This window comes from Chanos chanos, chromosome 14 (assembly GCF_902362185.1).
Source record: "Chanos chanos chromosome 14, fChaCha1.1, whole genome shotgun sequence".
NCBI lineage: Eukaryota > Metazoa > Chordata > Actinopteri > Gonorynchiformes > Chanidae > Chanos > Chanos chanos.
This window is the reverse complement of record NC_044508.1, coordinates 14,637,115-14,655,850: the sequence shown is the minus strand read 5'-3', so window position 1 is coordinate 14,655,850 and position 18,736 is coordinate 14,637,115. Positions and strand designations below refer to the sequence as shown.

The following is an 18,736-nucleotide window of genomic DNA, read 5'->3' as shown; positions in this document are numbered from 1 at the left end:
GTACATGATCATTTGAGTTGCAAGAGATGACCCCAAACAAAAGGGCGGTCAGCCATACTCCTTGAAAGCCACAAACAACGTATGTTAGCTTTTTCGCCTCGCCCTGTGAAGGCCTCCCTGTTAATCTGCACAGTTGCAAGAATCCTCTGAGAAGCAGAGGGTATGTCGGATTGGGACTGGAGTAACGTTATGTATGAGCGCAGCTTTTCAAGAGGAAGGTTTGCCAACTTTCTTGCATTGTCCAACGCACTGCAGAAGCCCAGAGGGAGGAGAGGGCTACTTTAAGGGAGATTTAGTGAGGGGTTGGGCTGTCAGCCTGTCGTCAGGGCGCAGAGCGATGGCAGAGAGAGATGACCGCAGGCTGGCCAACCGTCTGATTTACGCCTCGCCCGGCCTAATTCCATCTTGTAGCGCATTCGGCAGCCTCCACTAAATCAGTCGGCTGCTCGCTATCGCCAGCCTGCAGAACCGAAAAGAAAAGGAGAGCGAGAGAAAGCAAAGACCAGGGGCTTGGTGATTTTCTTTCCCTGGGATTATTCCAGTGATGGATTTCCATCACCAGACCTTCAACAGGGCCTCACAAAAGCTCAGCCACGTATCATATTAGCCAAGCAGAACACAGGCATTAGCTGTTTCCAGGAAATACATGGTGTTTATATGTAACTACACGTACCATTTTGGCTCTCTGTTCTCACTGGTGTTTTCCTTTGCATTCCCTTGCAGGTATCGCAGGGAGCGACTACATTAACGCCAACTACATCGATGGCTACCGAAAGCAGAACGCTTACATTGCCACACAGGGTCCACTGCCCGAGACATTCGGGGATTTCTGGAGGATGGTGTGGGAGCAGAGGGCTGCTACTGTGGTGATGATGACCCGTTTGGAGGAGAAGTCAAGGGTGAGCACCCCTGGCAGGGTTAACAGGGCCTTCCAAATGTTACCACACGGAGCACTTTAAAGATGTGATTCTGTCGAGTCGCGTAGTTTTAACAGTTTCACCTGTCGTTTCTTTTTTGTGAAAACAGCGGCCGTTAGCCTTTCTTAAAAGTTGGGTTTTGCCGAGTCATGACCAGAATGTAAAATCTCTGAACATACATTCAGCTTACGTCGTTTGAAATCCAGACTATACATTTGTTTTCAAGGGAAATAACTGGCTTCTAAGTAACAGTCATTCTCCACAGGATGTGTTTAAGTGACCAGGTACAGTGCAGTTTAAATTGCTCCAGTAAAGTTTAAGTGAAAACCTTGAATGACAGAGAGGATTTCTTTTATATAAAAAAAAGAACTAAGATGACCAGGGCTCACCCTTCACAAATAGGCATTATTCCAGTTGAAATACCATTACTGGCTGAGTGAAGAAGAAAAATGAAGATAGACCAGAGAGGAAGAAAGAAGACTCTTCAATAGCAGGCTGCAATTATCTCCCCTCTCCATCTGGGCAGCACGGCCCATTTAGCAGGGATGCCAGAGAGAGAAAGAGAGAGAGAGAGAGAGAATGGAGAATTCCACAGTTGGAAACTTCCTTTTCACCTGCATCCAGCAATCTTTAGGCCTGTCATACCCTGCACTTTGAAAATGCACTGCCGTAATTCCAGATTTTTCCCTCCTGGTGCTTCTCTCTCTCTCTCTCTCTCTCTCTCTCTCTCTCTCTCTCTCTCTCTCTCTCTCCCCTCCTCTCTCTCACACACTTACACTCACTCTTACTCTCTGTCTGTGCTGGTTCCACATGGCGCATTAGGATCCTGTCAGATGTGATCAGAGTGACGAGCATCGACTGCAGTTAAGCCAAAAGAAAGCGTTAAACCTGCACATTTCCAGCGCCGGCTGTCACATCGCATCAGAGCATTTGGGGGTGCGGCCGGGGGTTGACGCCGCTGTGAACAGTATTGAATGAATCTTTATTAGGCAGCCGCAGCGCAGGAGGCCTGACGGATGCTTGGAGGTCTGAGGGAAGGAAAACATTTTGCTGGAGCTGATTGATCGAGCTGGCTAGGGAGGCACTGAAAACGGGGGGTCCAGGGGTTATAGCGTGTGATTGTAGGTGAAGCCCTCAAGGCCAGAGTCGATTCTTCCTCTCTCTCCTTCTCTCTGTCTTTCTCCCGCTCTCTCTCTCTCTCTCTCTCTCTCTCTCTGTGCTCCATATGGAGTCACTGCTGTCCACTGCCCTGATTAACTGAAGTCCAACTCTGTTCTGTTAGACCGCAGGACACATATTTCTTCAAGAAAGCCTTTTTACAGATGGAACTCGTATTCTTTTTGGAGAGGGGTACTGAGGGACTGAGAGGACTGTATGATGATGTTGTTTCTCTCTCTTCAGATCAAGTGCGACCAGTACTGGCCAAGCCGCGGCACAGAGACTTACGGGATGACCCAGGTTACACTGCTGGACACCATTGAGCTCGCCACCTTCTGTGTCCGCACCTTCTCCCTGCACAAGGTAGCTCTTCTCCAAACAGCTGTATTTCTGTTGGCTAATGACTTAATTAATCAGTATTTCACCATGACAACCGTTAACCATTGCTCAGTTACAAGCCCTTCTGACGGTTCTTTTTTAGAAAGCGCAATGGATCCACCTCCTTTAATAGAGAAAAAAAAGAATCAAGCAATTTGGAGCAGTTTTTGGAAGTGGACAATTTTCTTAAGTCTTGTTCTCTTAAGATGATTTCTTTCTCCATCTTCCTCTCCCCTTTTAACCATGCCATCTGTAATCCCAATCCATCATCTTTTAATATTGCTTTGCCAAAGACAAGCACTTAGCTAAGTGAGTGGAAAGGAAATGCTACATGCATAATTGGCAGATTGTGTGTGCCAGACACTTAACGGTCAAGTCTGTTAGAAACCTGTGGGAGGAAAGGAGTTATGTTTGCCTTCGCTGTCGAAATATAATGTATTGAGTTTTAGTTTCAGCAAACTGCTTTCTGAAAGACTTTCCCTTGGTCAACTTAACACTCTGCTAATGATGTCGCTATCAAAGAGACGACTGCAGTTGAAGCATTTGCTGCTTCTGATCTTGTTTCTAAATGTATAACATGCAGAAGAACGAATCTTTTCAGTCATACTATTTTAAATATCTGTTGTCTGGTTTCAGCGGCCTTGCCTGTAACACCCTTTTGTTGGATTTAAATTGATTTACTGTGAATGCTAGTTGATGTAATTAGCAGATCCCTCCTAGTATTTCATTTCCCCTGGGCTAGTTCACTGATACAGCGTACATCTTAGATAGCGGAAATTACAGTTTCTTTCCTCCCATTTTTTCTTTTTTCATTGTAAATCATCCAATGGTTTATTTTCAGATGTCTTGAAAATCCATTGAGACAATACAAAGGTTACACTACACAATGTTGTTCATTTTAACGATGTACCACACGGTAACATTCCTGGTTGAAACAAAGAAGCTGGAATCATACGCGTTCATGTCTAACGGTGACACAAGCCCATCCGTAGTGATGAATTCTTAAAAATCATCTGGGTCCAAATTTTCCTGCAAACTACATCATCCACTGAGAAAACCAGATTGCAAAAGAAACTCAAAAACGAGAAAAAAAAAAAAAAAAACGCCCAGAAACTAGGTCAGTTTATTCCTAATTACGTCGTTTATTTATTCATTTATTCCAAGAACCCTCTGTCAGAAAAGCAGCAACACTGCATTGAAATGCAAAAACCTTCCTCTAAAGAGCTTCCAGGATGAAGAGAAAAAAAAAAACCAGAGGGCAGGACAATGTGAGGTTTTTTTTTCTTTTTTTCTTTTTTTTAGGCTGAGAGAAGTCTTTTTTCTTCTTCTTCTTCTTCTTCTTCTTCTTCTTCTTCTTCTCTGTGTCAGGCTTCAAACCCATCTTCAGAGTTCTGTTTATGTCTCCTGTGTGTCTTTGCACAGTTGCTGCATAGTGACTGTCGGCACGGTGACAGAACTAGGCGTCGGAATACCAAGCGTATAAGGCCTCAGTATTCCCTCGCCGGCACTGTGTCATCAACATTGAATTGTGTCAGCGTGACAATTTCATTCGCGCATTGATTAGAATCATTACTGTGCGTCTAGACCACTGCTACAGGCTGATCATACTGACTGCAATTGCCCCCCCCCCCCCCCCGCCGCTTCTCCTCTCTCTCTCACAAATTCTTTTTTCAGTTTTCAGTTCAATGTCTTCAGAAGTGTCTAGCCCCCCTAAAACTCAACAGCCATGTTGCTCTGACAGTTCGTCTGCCCTTTTATGGGTATTAACTTAACAAAATATGGCCGAACACCAACATCAACAAATTTATGAACTATTTTTGCGTGACTAATGATTGTAGCAGTCGGGCTGGGTCAGGTTGGAGTTCAGACTCAAACCCAGTCTCAGATCCCTGGCTGTGCTGTCCATATTTAGATGGTGACCCATATGTTTGTCTCTTCTGTCGTGTTCCCAGAATGGCTCCAGTGAAAAACGAGAGGTGCGTCAATTCCAGTTCACGGCATGGCCAGATCACGGCGTTCCAGAGTATCCGACCCCATTCCTGGCTTTCCTGCGGAGGGTGAAGACTTGTAACCCTCCAGATGCAGGGCCTATCATTGCTCACTGCAGGTCAGTGCTGGATTCCCTCTTCTGGATTCCATCCCCTTACTGTCCTTAAGGGTGCTCGCTTCTAATAGCACCATGATGCCTGACGGTGTGTTTGTTTTTATTAGTTTTATCATTAATAATTATTGTTTCTAGCACCTCCAGACTAACATTTTAAAAAAGCGTGGTTTATTGAACTTCTTAGGTTTTGTGCTGTTTGCTTTACATCATTAGAGTCATGCTCAGAACTAGCTTAGACAATCACACGCAGTCAATCAAAACAAGGTGTGTATTGAAGTATTGTGAAGCTTTTGGAACTGTGATTCAAAGTCTATTCTTTGCCTCTCTCTCTCTCTCTCTCTCTCTTTCTCTCTCTCTCTTTCTGACCTCAGTGCTGGTGTGGGCAGAACAGGTTGTTTCATTGTCATTGATGCTATGCTTGAGCGCATCAAGCACGAGAAAACAGTGGATATCTACGGTCACGTGACGCTCATGCGTTCGCAGAGGAACTACATGGTACAGACAGAGGACCAGTACAGCTTCATCCATGACGCTCTGCTAGAGGCGGTCGCCTGTGGTAACACGGAGGTGGCTGCCCGCAGTCTCTACTCCTACATTCAGAAACTATCACAAGTGGAGAGCGGAGAACACGTCACCGGGATGGAGCTCGAGTTTAAGGTACAACCACCGCAACATTCGTCCTCGTTGTTCTTGACGCGCCAACAATCACAACGAAAGAGTCTCCAGAGAATGAAACCCAAGGACAGTGTGTTTGTTGATGAATAAGGAGTGACTGTTGTATTGCACAAAGCAAAGCAGCACGAAGATTAACTGTGTGTGTAACAATGTGTGTACGTGTGTGTGTGTGTGTGTGTGTGTGTGTGTGTGTGTGTGTGTTCAAGAGTGCCAGACGAGAACAATTGAGAATGATTAAAAGTTTTTCTATTCCTTTCTCATCAGAGAGAAGCATTTGACCTGTATTCCCATTGTGTTGTATCATGCTATGTAGTCATTTGCAAAGTGCTTGTTGCCTTGGAGATGAGCATCTGCTAAGCAAAGTAACTAATACCAGTTATCATCTCTTGGGAAGAATATATTTCCATCGTAAACTCTGCCTGTGTGACTCCAGTATCGGTTAAGCCCTAAAGTTACCACAGAATTAATAACAACAAGAATAGCAGTAATGTGTTCGAACTCTGGGGAGCGGTAATTAATTCTTGATGATGACAAATGGCGGGAGCAAAGAGGCCAAACACACGGGTGTTCGCTAATGAACAGGAAGGGATTACACCATCTAACAAAACCATTTTACCCACCATCTGACTTGTCACAGCACTCAATCAGACCAAACTCGCTATCTATCTATCTATCTATCTATCTATCTATCTATCTATCTATCTATCTATCTATCTATCTATTTGTCTGTCTGTCTGTCTAACATCTCACCATTTCTTACCAACTCTTTCTCTCTGTTGAACTGTCTTTCTCTGTGTCTCTCCCCTTTTCCCCTGCTTTCTCTGTCTTTCATCCTGTCTCCTATTCCCTCCTCCTCACAGATCTCCATCTGTCTCTCTTTTCTCTCTACCCCACCCTTCTACTTTGCTGTCCCTTTCTCTATGCCTCTATTTTTTCCTCATTCTCCGGCTCCGGGCTAAGCTGTGATACTCTCCCGACACCGCTGAGGGTCCATTAGCCCAGATCTGTCTGTACACACACAGCCACACACATAAGCTAACAGTCTGACAAGCCGACGGGAGCTAAGCATTATGGAGGTGATAGAGGATGAGCGCCGGGCATTCGTCTATAGCAGAACATATCTACGCCTGTGCCCTCCTTTTAACGTCTCCTCTCTCCCTCTCTCTCTCTCTCTCACTCTTGCTTTCTCTCTCTCTCTCTCTGTCTCTCTCTTTCTCTCCCTCTCACACTCTCACACTCTCCACCTTGAGGGCTGCCAGCCAACTGGCCTTGACCGCGTGTGTTTATATATTATTATTCTAGCAGCTCGGCACTCGGCTGGTGCTCTCCACCAGTCTGTTTCATGCTCTTCCAGCGTCGGCTTTGAAAAGGGAGTCAAAAGGGAGAGCAGGCAGGCAGCCAACAGCCGGCACAGGTGGAGCCACTGGTGCAGAGCGAGAGAGAGATAGAGAGAGACGGACAGAGAGACAGACAGACAGGCATTAACGCATGCAGAAAGATAGAGAGAGAGAGACAGACAGAGAGAGAGTATAAAGAGACAGTAGACCTATATGAGAATGAGTGTGAATTGGGGCGGGGCTCGGTGGAATGGAGTGAATAAGAGAATAGAGAAAGACAGAGCATGGTAAGGGTAGCTGAACTGGCGGCTCGCTGGATAGGAGAGGGTGAAGCTGAACATGACACACTTCTTGTATGACTGCGTGTGTTTGGGACTGGCCTGGTAACAGAAGACAATCCTTTCAGGCATCTGAGCCAGAAAGCAAGATGAATGGCAGCTATTGTAACAGCTCTGATGTTAATTGATGGGCACAGGCTCTAATTTGGATCATGACATGGGAGCCACGAGGGCAAGCACCCAGTGTGAGAACGTGTGTGTGTGTGTGTGTGTGTGTGTGTGTGTGTCTGCGTGTAAGTGTGTGTAGACAAGGCAGTGCATACACTGGCCTTCTAATATTAGAGACGACACTGACCTATTTAACCAGTTTTTCGAGAGTTTGTTCTCCTTCAGAGGAATTTGGACCAGTGTTTGGAACACTGAAATGGATAATTGATGGATTGTGTGTGATTATGAAAGTGACTCGCACTGACAGTTTTCATGCTAACAGGGACAAACTGGGTCACCAGGTCTTCTCCTACACTAATAACTCACAGCCGAGAAGGTGCTTTTGAAAAATGTATCAAATAGATTTAGGAAGAAGAGTTTTCAAAACCTGACACATTTGTGCTGTATTTAGAGCACCTGCTGATTGTATTTCAAAGAAGTTTCAATTCGTTGTCTGTTTTGTTGTTGTTGTTGTTGTTGTTGTTGTTGTTGTTGTTGTTGTTTTATCAAAAAATGTCACAAGTAATATCAAATGACAATTTTAAAAAGAAGAGGCAAATGAAGAGAAGGAGCTATTTAAAGGACTAATATTTGTTATCTCATGTGTGACTTGAATCATATTTTTTAATTAAGATTATATTCTATCACTGAGGAGTTTTAAGTATCGTTCGGCCAGTATACACGAGAATCATTGTTCATTTTATTGTCCCCCTCTGTGCTGCAGCGGCTGGCTAACTCCAAAGCCCACACGTCCAGGTTCATAAGTGCCAACCTGCCCTGTAACAAGTTTAAAAACCGCCTTGTTAACATCATGCCCTACGAGACAACAAGAGTGTGTCTGCAGCCTATCCGAGGTCTGGAGGGCTCCGACTACATCAACGCCAGCTTCATCGATGGCTACAGGTAGGCTATCACCCACCACTCTATCCTCAGACCAATCACTGAGGTTTTTTGGGGTTTTGGGGTGGGTTTCTCTGACAATGACTGACAGTAGTCATGTCTGTATATGTGCTGTATATGTGCTCTCTTAAAACAAGCGTTTCTAGAGCATTCTTTCTGGGCGTTCTTTTAGCAGCGAAGTTACGGACTGTGTTTTGTTTTTCTTGTTTCACAGGCAACAGAAGGCCTACATCGCAACACAGGGCCCACTAGCAGAGACCACAGAGGACTTTTGGAGGATGTTGTGGGAGAATAACTCCACCATTGTGGTGATGTTGACCAAACTGAGGGAGATGGGTAGAGTGAGTGTCAAGCAGATGGGGTTTTTTTTTTGTTTGTTTGTTCGTTCTCCAGACCCCGGCGACTACTCAGCCTTACATTTGACCTTTATCTGCTGAAGTTAAATGCAGCGCTTTGAACATTTTTGAACTTTGATACTCTGTCTGCAGCAGCTGCTAAAAAAACATGTCATAGACACGGGTCAGTGAATTGAAGAAGTGGATTAATGCGTTTTTCTTTTTTTTTTCTCTCTCTCTCTCTCTCTCTCTCTCTCTCTACATTCCTCCAATACCCCAACCCAACCCTCTTTCTTTTCTTTCCCCCCCTCCTATCTATGTGTGTGCCCCTCCCATCCCACAGGAAAAGTGTCACCAGTACTGGCCCGCGGAGCGCTCGGCCAGATACCAGTACTTCGTGGTGGATCCCATGGCAGAATATAACATGCCCCAGTACATCCTGAGAGAATTTAAAGTCACCGACGCCAGGGTGAGCAGAGATCAGCACACCTCCTCACACACTACAAACTCAACCTCACCCCATGACATCAGCTCAGTCTTTTACTCCCCGAACCTACGATAATGATAAATAGATTAATTCATCATAGGTCAAGCCTGCGTTAGCCATCCGGCCTGTGAAATGTAAAGTCCCTTCAGTTGTTTGGTGTCTACCTGAGCTTCTAAAGCAGCTGTGGCTGATGATTGACTCTCCTGCCGGTGGTTCTCATTGAGAAAACGTAAAGAGACGACCTAAGATTGCGCATGACGGGGCGGCTCAGAACCGGTCACGTGCAAAACGTTTTCACGTGCATGAGGAGAATGACCCGAAACACGGGCTCTGCCGAACGGAGTCAGGTGCTGCGGGCAGAGCTGCTCACATATGCATCGACATCGCGAGAATTCTCCATAGGACAGGCTGACCTCATAAAATCCTTTTAGTTAGTCAGTCTAGACCCCCCTGTGGAAGGATTAAGAGTAAATACTCCCTTTAGCCACAGCCCGTTACCACACGCACTTTAAAACACACACACACACCACACACACACACACACACACACACACATACACATACACATACACATACACATACACTTTGGTGCACGTGGGAAAGGTGAAGGCATCTAAGCTGCATACTTGATAGCCAGAAACCTTCACTCTGATTGAATCATCAAAGCGCCATCTCCCTTCCACAATCAGTTAGACAGTGGAGAACTAGTACTGCCTGAGAAATGAAAGGCAACTAAAATCAGAAGTGACTGGAATGTGTGTGCGTGTGTGTGTGTGTGTGTGTGTTTGCGCACATATGTGAGGTGTAGTAAGGAAAACGAGAGAGAGAGATGAGGAGAGGTTGCCAGAGGAGTGTGTAGTTATGACAGCTACTCGCCTCAACTTCCTCACTGAGAGAGAAAGATAGAGAGAGAGAGCCAGTCACGTATTCAATCACACAATTCGACACACCATACAGCTTCCAGGTTGTGTGCGAAATTTGCTCTTTATAATTTCCTGTCTCTTTTTTTTTTCTCTCTCTCTCTCTCCTTGGTTCATTTACTGGTTCCTTTTAATTTTTAATCATTTGCATCGAAGCAAAATGTTTGCCTCCCAAGTCAATGGGTGGAAGTAGAGAGAGAGAGAGAGCATGGAGAAACGCAGGCTCTGGGTGTAAATGCTGGGAAACTGTGGTGGTGAGAGGTCACTGTTTGGAGGGAGATATAAGAGGCTTTGGCTGTGGGGAAAGGAGATGGAGCTGAAACGAATTCTGTTTGATCTCTGGAGCGTGTTCATAGGCTCTCATTTGGGGAGGCTGAGGGAATGGTGCACTCTTCCCCTTCTCTGCCCACAGAAACATTAATTGGGCCTTCTTCTGCCCAAGCTAAAAATACTTCCTCTTTACTCTTTACTCTTTACTCCTCTCTCTCTCTCTCTCTCTCTCTCTCTCTCTCTCTCTCTCTTTCTCTCTCTCTCTCTCTCTCTCTCTCTCTCTGTACCTCTCTCTCTTCCTCTGCCTCTCTCTTTCTCTCTCTCTCTTTCTCTCTTTCATTCTCAGCCTCCCTCTCTCTCTCTCTCTGTACCTCTCTCTCTTCATCTGCCTCTCTCTTTCACTCTCTCTCCTTCTGTCTTTCATTCTCTGCCCCTCTCTCTCTCTTTCTGTCTCTCTCTCTTTCTCTCTTTCATTCTCAGCCTCTCTCTCTCTCTCTCTCTCTCTCTCTCTCTGGGCAGTGGTCTGTTATGCTTTTCTTTGGTTTCTCAGCATGACTCTCTCAGGCATTCCACAGAGATATTCTGTAGTTCTGTGGCAAGCAGCTACCGCCCCCCCCCCCCAACCCCACCCCTCACCCTCCCCTCACCCCCGCTTCACTCATCCATCAAGCCATCCCACTGGGGTTCTCCAAAGCCACGTCCTCCCATTGATCAAGCCCCCAAGATTATCCCATTTAACACTGTCTCCAGAAGAAGATGCTTGTCACGGCAGATGCACCATTGATTTCCTTTAACTAAGAGTTATTCCAGCGAAAAGAATTAAATAAATGAATGATCTACAGAGCTAAAACAAGCACAAAGACAAGGAAGAAAAAAAAAACAGAAAAAGGATTGCTAGTCAAATATATGTTCAGAGAAATGCAAAAACCTTCCATGGTGCTTAGGTTGTATCTTTCCAAACAAACAGATTGCAGTGGTGTGTTTTTGTACCTGCTGTTTGTTGGGATCTGGACTCAGGTTAACCTGGAGACTGTTGTTGTTTCATACAGTAAAGCTGTGGAACTTATGGCTTCTCTTTTTTTGTGCGTTACATGCTCACAGTAATCTGGAGTTCAAACCTTTTTTTTGTTTTTGACAGTCCCTGCCCTCTCTGGCAGCGATTTTTTAGGAACAACAAATTATAAAACCTCCAAGGAATATTATCTCAAATATCTTTTCAGACCAAACCACTGAGATCACAGTCCTCTGCTGCTGAGGTCAAACCAACCATACTTTCGTTCAATGGCTGATAAAATTTACTGGTGCAGTATTACCTAAACTTCTTTCTCTCTCTCTCTCTCTCTCTCTCTCTCTCTCTCTCTCTCTCTCTCTCTCGCGCGCGCTCTCTCTCTCTCTCTCTCAATCAGGATGGGCAGTCCCGAACTGTTCGACAGTTCCAGTTTACTGATTGGCCGGAACAGGGTGTTCCCAAATCCGGGGAGGGCTTTATTGACTTTATTGGGCAGGTCCACAAAACCAAGGAGCAGTTTGGTCAAGATGGGCCCATTTCTGTCCACTGCAGGTGAGCACACGTTTCACACACACACACACACACACACGCGCGCACACACAACCAAATAGCATACAGCGTTGCAACTCCTCATATCTGATGTACTGACATGCTGTAATCATTATGTTAATGGCCTGAAGGTATTGTTTTATATAGCAGGAATCTGTTCAGGGTTCGCAAAATCGCAATCAAGTTTTCCCGTCAGGCTGCCAAAAAAAAAAAAAACAACACCCTGCCCAACGGGCTATCAGAAATTATCCCTTAAGTGAAATAAAATTCCCTCCTTGTAGGGCTGAACGGTATAAACAGTATAGAAAGTACACTGGTATGAATTTGTCCTTCGGTATGGATTTTGACTATACCGTTCTGACCTGTAGAGTCCTCACAGGTCTAAAGTGGCAATGATATAACTATACCAGTGCAAGACAGCAATGTGCTCGACCATATTTAGTCTGAGAAAGAAGAAGGCTGTGTTCGGTATCGCTCATTTCTTCACCTACTCACTCACTATTTACTATATAGTGAATACGATGTAGTGCACTACGTAGGGAGGGAGTGTGTGGAATTTTCTTTTTGGGGGGGGGGGGGGGGGGGGGGGGGCGGTTGAAGCTTGAAACAGTTTTTTTAAATCACAAAGATGATTACAATCCAATCGAACGACGCCAGTTGTAAACTACAGTGAGTCCCAGCCCCAAGATAACGTTATAACAAGCATATCGTAACAGATTTGGAGGACAATGTTGGCAAAAATGAATAATAATACAGTTCTGGATGCAGTGTTGGAAAGTCTATAGTTTATATGAACATTTGCCTGAACTTTTTTGTGTCCAGCTATGCTAGCTAGGGAAAAGTGCTTTGCAAGCTGCATCTAACATTTTATTTGTTACTTTAGTACTGCTCTAAATATAAATCTACGATCTAAATCTAATTTTAGTGATTTTAAATCTAAATCTAAGATCTCTAGATCTAAATGAATATTTATTTTGATGATTGTTGATTGATTGTTGATTGATTTATGTATGATGATTACTGCAGTTTGTGCCTGGTAAATAATTTTTCTTTTATTGCTTTCTCAAATATATCTGCATGAAAATGGTCTTTTTTATTTGGGCTAGTCAAAATTCATTTCAGGCTACTAAAATCTGAAGAATGCCTGCCCGAAGGGCTACCAGGGATTTAGAAGTTTTACGAGCCCTGCTGTATTGGCAACAAGATAGATAGATATATCTAATGAGCCTCTAATTTAAAAGTATGTGTATAACTATGTGGGCTCATTTCAGTTCTTTTTTTTTTTTGGTCGTATTTTCATAGTTCTAAACCCTCTGGTTTGGCTATGTTAGTGATATTAAGGACCAAAGCTTTGTACTCTGTCCCGTGTTTGAACACAACTCACAGCCCAGCGTAAGAGGAGTAATAACCACTCTGATTAGAGGGACTTGTGTGGCCTGAGTAAGAGAAAGCTTCCCTCTCCAAGACACTGCCTGCACCCTTAACGCAGCCTAATGGCATTAGCAGGCATGATGCATGTGGCTCCATTACTGCTCCATTGGCCAGTCTCTGTCGTTATAAATAACAGCAGACAGTCCAGTGTCTCCCCTTAAGAGGGAGAGAGAAGCACATTTAATAAGCAAATCATTATTCCTCAAAAGAACATGTCATCCAGTTTAAGAAAAATAATCACTTGTCTGAGAGGCTTGGATGGTTAAGTTAATCTCCTCAGCCTCACAGGTGCTCACAGCCAGTGTCCCTGCATGGCTTTGGCATATTGGCTAGGCTGTGTTAGTGGATAATGATGCAGACGTAACATCACTGCTGCTTAGCGGACAGTGGACCAAAAACAGACCAGATATGTTTTATTTCAGTGGTGTAGGAAATATTGTTGGGAGGGGAAAGTCTTTGGCCTGAGTTATTGTTGATGAAACAGTATCATATTTACTTTCTCACATGTAATGGGCTCAACCGGCACGAAAGCGTGCGAAAAATGCATTGACCACAGCAGTTATGGAGTCTAGTTCACATAAAGGACTTTATATCACCCACAACAAATATAAAATATTCATTTAAAAAAAAAACGATATGGCAGTGCGTCAGGGCTTTGTTAAGCTTTTATATGGAGGGTATAAAAGACTAGCTGAGGTGAGTTTGTCTGTCGTCTTTAATACTTATGCGGTCGGGGTTTTTTGTACTCCGTGTAACTGAGCTGAGTCACTTTTGTGTTTGTCGCTGACAGAAACAGTGCCTCTCGGTATAGAGTACACTCTGGGTCCGTGGACTCATGCATATTAGTTTTGTTTTGTTTTGTTTTGTTTTGTTTTAACACTAACATTATGATTCACAAAAAAACAAGGAATAGAAAGTTCCATTCCCAGCAGCCCCCGGGCTGAATAGCACCTATGAGTAGACTGTTGAACGGAAAGTGACCCTGGAGCCAGATGGAAGTGTATAGCTTTGTGTAGGAGACAGTGTTGACGGCCTCTTGTCTGTGATGAAAAGAAAAAAAGAAAAAAAGAAACCCTGAGTCACCCAAGTCCTGATGGGCTGAATAGTGCTGCAGGATTGTGAGGACAGAAGTGACGTTTCCTCAGCTGGAAGCTCTGTTATCTCTCTAATCACTCCACTTTCACACCAACCCTGCAGCTCCACTCCAACACGCCGACGTTAATACAGCCAACACGCACACACACACTCACAAACACACACACACACATTCTTCTTCTTCATCCACTCTCCCTTTTTCCTGTTCTCTCCCCCTTTTAGACTCCGTGTCTCCCGTCTCATCTTTCATCCTGTTTTTCTGTCTGTTATTGTCTCTTTTTCTCCACTGTGTATCTCTCTCTCTCTCTCTCTCTCCCCCCCCCCCTCCCTCTCCATCTCTCTCACTCTCCCTATCTCTCCCTCTCTCTCTCTCTCTCTCTCTCTCTCTCTCTATCTCTTACTCACTCTCCCTCTCTCTCTCTCTCTCTCCATCTCTCTCACTCTCCCTATCTCTCCCTCTCTCTCTCTCTCTCTCTATCTCTTACTCACTCTCCCTCTCTCTCTCTCTCCCTCTCTCTCTCTCTCTCTCCATCTCTCTCACTCTCCCTATCTCTCCCTCTCTCTCTCTCTCTATCTCTTACTCACTCTCCCTCTCTCTCTCTCTCTCTCTCCCTCTCTCTCTCTCTCTCACTCTCCCTCTGTTTCTCCCTCTCTGTCTTTGTGTGTTTCTTTCTCTCCACCATTCTATCTCCATCTCTTCCCAAATTCATATCTAATAGAGACACACGATTTTGTCATTAATTGCCTCATTACTTGCGCTGAATGAGAATGTAAATCCTCTCATTCAGTGGGGGCACCATGGCTGTCGGATTTGAAAGTCTATCTATTTAAAACGGTTTGTGATGAAGTCTAAAAGCCATATGACAGGTTGTGACCAGCTTCCAGAAAAGAGCTTTCTCCACATTCTCTGTGCGCATGCTGCGAATAGAGGATTGTGGGATGGATAAAGACAGGAGAGCAAAATTTTCTGACACTATCTGTCCTCGGAGGGTCACAAACAGCTTCTTCTTCTTTCAATAAAAAAGAAATTAAAAGGATTTTAACCTGTCAGCACCACGGTAACCAAATCAACAAATTTCTTTTTTTCTTTTTTTTTTTTTTGAAAATGGAGGACCAGGCAAGTTGTTGTATGAGTTCGTCCGTTCTTTTCTTTAAAGACTTGACTTGACTTTGGCAAGCCCTGTCTTCACTTTCAATCTTGCCAAGCGTAAGCGGGGAAAAATAAATCTGTTGTCATATCAATTATTGTTCCATTGGTGAAGAGGGAGTCATTTCACACCAAAGCTGCTTACAGAGACAGCCCCTGGAGTATTGCAGGAGCCCAGTTAAGACTCCTCCTATTTTGGGTACTGTCACACAGAGAAAGGGTTTTCAAGGAGCTTAGAGTGTGTGTGTTTATGTGCGTGAGTGTGTGTGAGTGTGTGTGTGTGCGTGTGAGAGAGAGAGAGAGAGAGAGAGTGAGTATTACTGTGAATATTACTATGATTATTTTTGGAAGTGAATCCTGATGGATCCTGTGAATCCTCAACATTTTGTACAGCACAATTACCTTTTTAAAGATCCGAGCTACACCACAGAAAATGTCCCACTTTAAAGCCAGACACTGACTAGACACCAGGAATTCATGATGATCCGGTGTCTGGTACCTCCAGAACTGAGGCTTATATAAAGCAAGAATTTTTAGGGCTAAGAGATGGTAACCTCCAGCTCTCTTCCAGCGCTCTGAAAGAATTCTAACTCTCTCTCTCTCTCTCTCTCTCTCTCTGTCTCTCTCTGATTGGTCAATTCTCTCTCTCTCCAATGTTGCAGTGCTGGAGTAGGACGGACTGGAGTCTTCATCACCCTCAGCATTGTGTTGGAGAGAATGCGCTATGAGGGAGTGGTGGACATTTTCCAAACAGTCAAAATGCTGCGAACGCAGCGGCCTGCTATGGTGCAGACAGAGGTGAGACAGACTTTTCCTTCACATTTACTTCCATCCAATACGTATTGTTACACACCCCCATACTGAAGATTTAGCACACTCTCACATTCTTACAAAATTATTAAATTCCTATTAAATGTTAACTTGTACACACACACAAACACCCTTATATTTATTTTAAACCAAGCTACAGAAACTTTCACTGGATTAGCAGAGCTACCTATACAGTTTTAGGACAAGTAAATGTCCATTTCCCCAAAAATAAGTACAAGATATATAAGATAAATAATGACTTTAAAATTCTTTTTTTTTTTTTTTTTTTTTTTTGTCATTTCCAGGATGAATACCAGTTTTGCTACCAGGCAGCTCTGGAATATCTAGGAAGCTTTGATCACTATGCAACGTAAAAAGCCATCTCCTCCCCCTACCCTGCACCCCCTCAGCAGCCTACTGAGCCATACAAACTAGCTTGAAAAATTGGGCCGATGACATCTAAAATCAACAACAGGAAAAAGAAAATCTATATGTAAACCATCAACGGGAATATGAAATCAATCTTCGTCCCTCAAAGTCATTCAAAAAAAAAAAAAAAAAAAAATCCAACAAGCGTGCAATTCCGATTCGACACAAGCGCTCGATAAGAGAGCGAGAAGGATTCCACCAGATACAAAGTAACCGTATGTACACTCTCACTCATGAGACCAACCAAATGCAGCGGCTCAGGCTGTGGGGCGGGAAATGGTGTATATGTCAGACTGCTAACCTTACCTCAAGTGTTCTGATGTGGAGGATGTTACAGTATGAAACATTTGTGGAGAGTCTTGTTTCCAAACTAACTGTTAAAACATAAAACGGAACGTATAGTGGAGTGAAGGAAAAGCCAGCGGACAAAAAGTCAAGGTCATAATCGGAGGGGGACACGAGTCGTCCTTTGTGAAGTAAGAGTAGATGCGATGACCTGAATGTGGAAGAAAAAAAAAGAGGAAGAAGAGTATGGGTCGGCTGTAACTTAGATCTTTCCGAGTTTAACTCACTGAGATGTGGAGGGAGTTCCAAGATCTTCGCTGTCTCCTATGATTTAGGGGAGTTTGAAGATTTCAACATAGTGATGCAACTGGTCCTCTAACTCTGTCCTCCCAACATACTTTGCCAACAGCAAAAACAAGGTCTGTACTGAAACGACAGCAAGTCCTGAGACTGATGAAATGAAATGACTATTTGCATTTGATCCCACCCCAACCCACACAAACCTGTGACATCTTGTGATCCACTTAAACTTTTGGTATCACTTGAAATGCAGCCGTGAAGTGTTTCTCAATTTGAAAAGGCAGCTCCTCTCCACTCTTCACTCCTGGAGCTGACAAGAATGCTTGGCAGTTTGGCAAAGACATGGGAAAGTGAAATTGTCTTGAGGGAGCGAAACCCATCCGAAAAAGGGTTGTTTACCAAAAACACCAATCAGATCTACTCTTACTGTGACAGTTGCTTGAGCGGTTGAGGTACGGACAGTTTCCGAAGTGCTTTCGAGAACAGGCCCCAAACTTTTTTTTCTTTTTCTTTTTTTTTTTTTACCCCTCAGTGTTGCACTGTTTTCATCTCCATGGTAACAGGAGCATTTCCTTCATTCTGCTGAACTGTGGCAGCTTCAACATCAGCACCTTTCATATGGAAATCCAAATAAAGTGTCGTTCTTTTCTTATGGTTAAACTCATAACTTTTGAACTTTTAATGCTGCCAGTAACAGTAATACAAGTCGACTTGGGCCTCAGAGTGGATTGTAACAGGTAGTGGAGGGAGGGAACATCTGCCATCTGCTGTGTGCCGTCTTACAGTGACCCATACTTATTACCATCTTTCACAACTTTTGTCTTTGTTTTTTGCTTTCGATACCAAACATGCTGCTTATCTCCGTCACGCTGTAGGTCGAATGTGATGAGATTATGATCTTGCCAGAAAGGACAGTCAGAAGCGGAGCTAGCCGAAGGCCATATGACAGTAAATGAGATTACAAGCCCTCGTAAGATGTCCTAGTCCTCCCTCTTTGACCTCCTATCTGGTTCTAGTATCATTTCTACTAACACCCCACTCTGGCTGATAAAAGGAGGAACAATCTGGAACATTCTAGAAGGTCTTTGTTCCCTTCAGCTGTGGAAGGTTCTTGGTGAGGAAAAAACGGTTCCTCTTCATGCCTACCTGCTCCAGGAACACTACCCTCACCCTTAATGTGTTCAAATGTTCTTACCTTCTGTTTGTTTCTTTTTTCTTTTTCTTTTTTTTTTCCTCTTCTTCTAATTCTTTTTTTAAGTCCCATCATCAGCAGGTACTGAGCTGTGAATGAGCAAGGAGCAGGCAATCATGTTCAATGTGGATTTTTGTGATGTGAAAAAAAAAAAAATACAAGTTAAAAAAAAAAAAAAAAACAACAAATAAAAAAAAACAACAAATTAAACTGACTTGGCCATTACCAATTTTGGAACTCTGTTTCCGCTGTTGTTGGCAGAACTACTCTATTCACTCCAAAAAAAAAAAAAAAAATGAAATGAAATGAAATGAAATGAAAAAAAATGTATAGGTATATGAGGAAGCAGTTTCTCATCCTCAGTTCTCTCCAGAGGTCAGTGCTTTTGGGATTTACCAGAGCATGCTTGAACAGTGGAATTCTCAAGCAATGGATTCTGCCAAGAACCACTTATTAAGCGGGCACACTAACCCATGTGACAGAGGGAGATGTGTGTGGTCTTTCTTATTTCCAAAAAAGCCTT

General features: G+C 43.8%; 1 protein-coding gene across 1 annotated transcript in view; it reads left to right on the top strand.

The window, feature by feature from the left end:
* The window catches only part of ptprsa (protein tyrosine phosphatase receptor type Sa), a 102,525-nt gene extending 85,985 nt beyond the window's left edge, over positions 1-16,540 (top strand). Inside the window, exons 28-37 of the mRNA XM_030791177.1 lie at positions 724-899; positions 2,319-2,438; positions 4,406-4,560; positions 4,929-5,214; positions 7,779-7,957; positions 8,169-8,295; positions 8,633-8,758; positions 11,373-11,527; positions 15,860-15,995; positions 16,313-16,540. Of these exons, the coding sequence (XP_030647037.1) occupies positions 724-899; positions 2,319-2,438; positions 4,406-4,560; positions 4,929-5,214; positions 7,779-7,957; positions 8,169-8,295; positions 8,633-8,758; positions 11,373-11,527; positions 15,860-15,995; positions 16,313-16,381 (1,529 nt within the window). The 3' untranslated portion in view covers positions 16,382-16,540. The remainder of the gene's footprint in view (positions 1-723; positions 900-2,318; positions 2,439-4,405; positions 4,561-4,928; positions 5,215-7,778; positions 7,958-8,168; positions 8,296-8,632; positions 8,759-11,372; positions 11,528-15,859; positions 15,996-16,312) is intronic.
* The last annotated feature ends 2,196 nt before the right edge of the window (positions 16,541-18,736 follow it).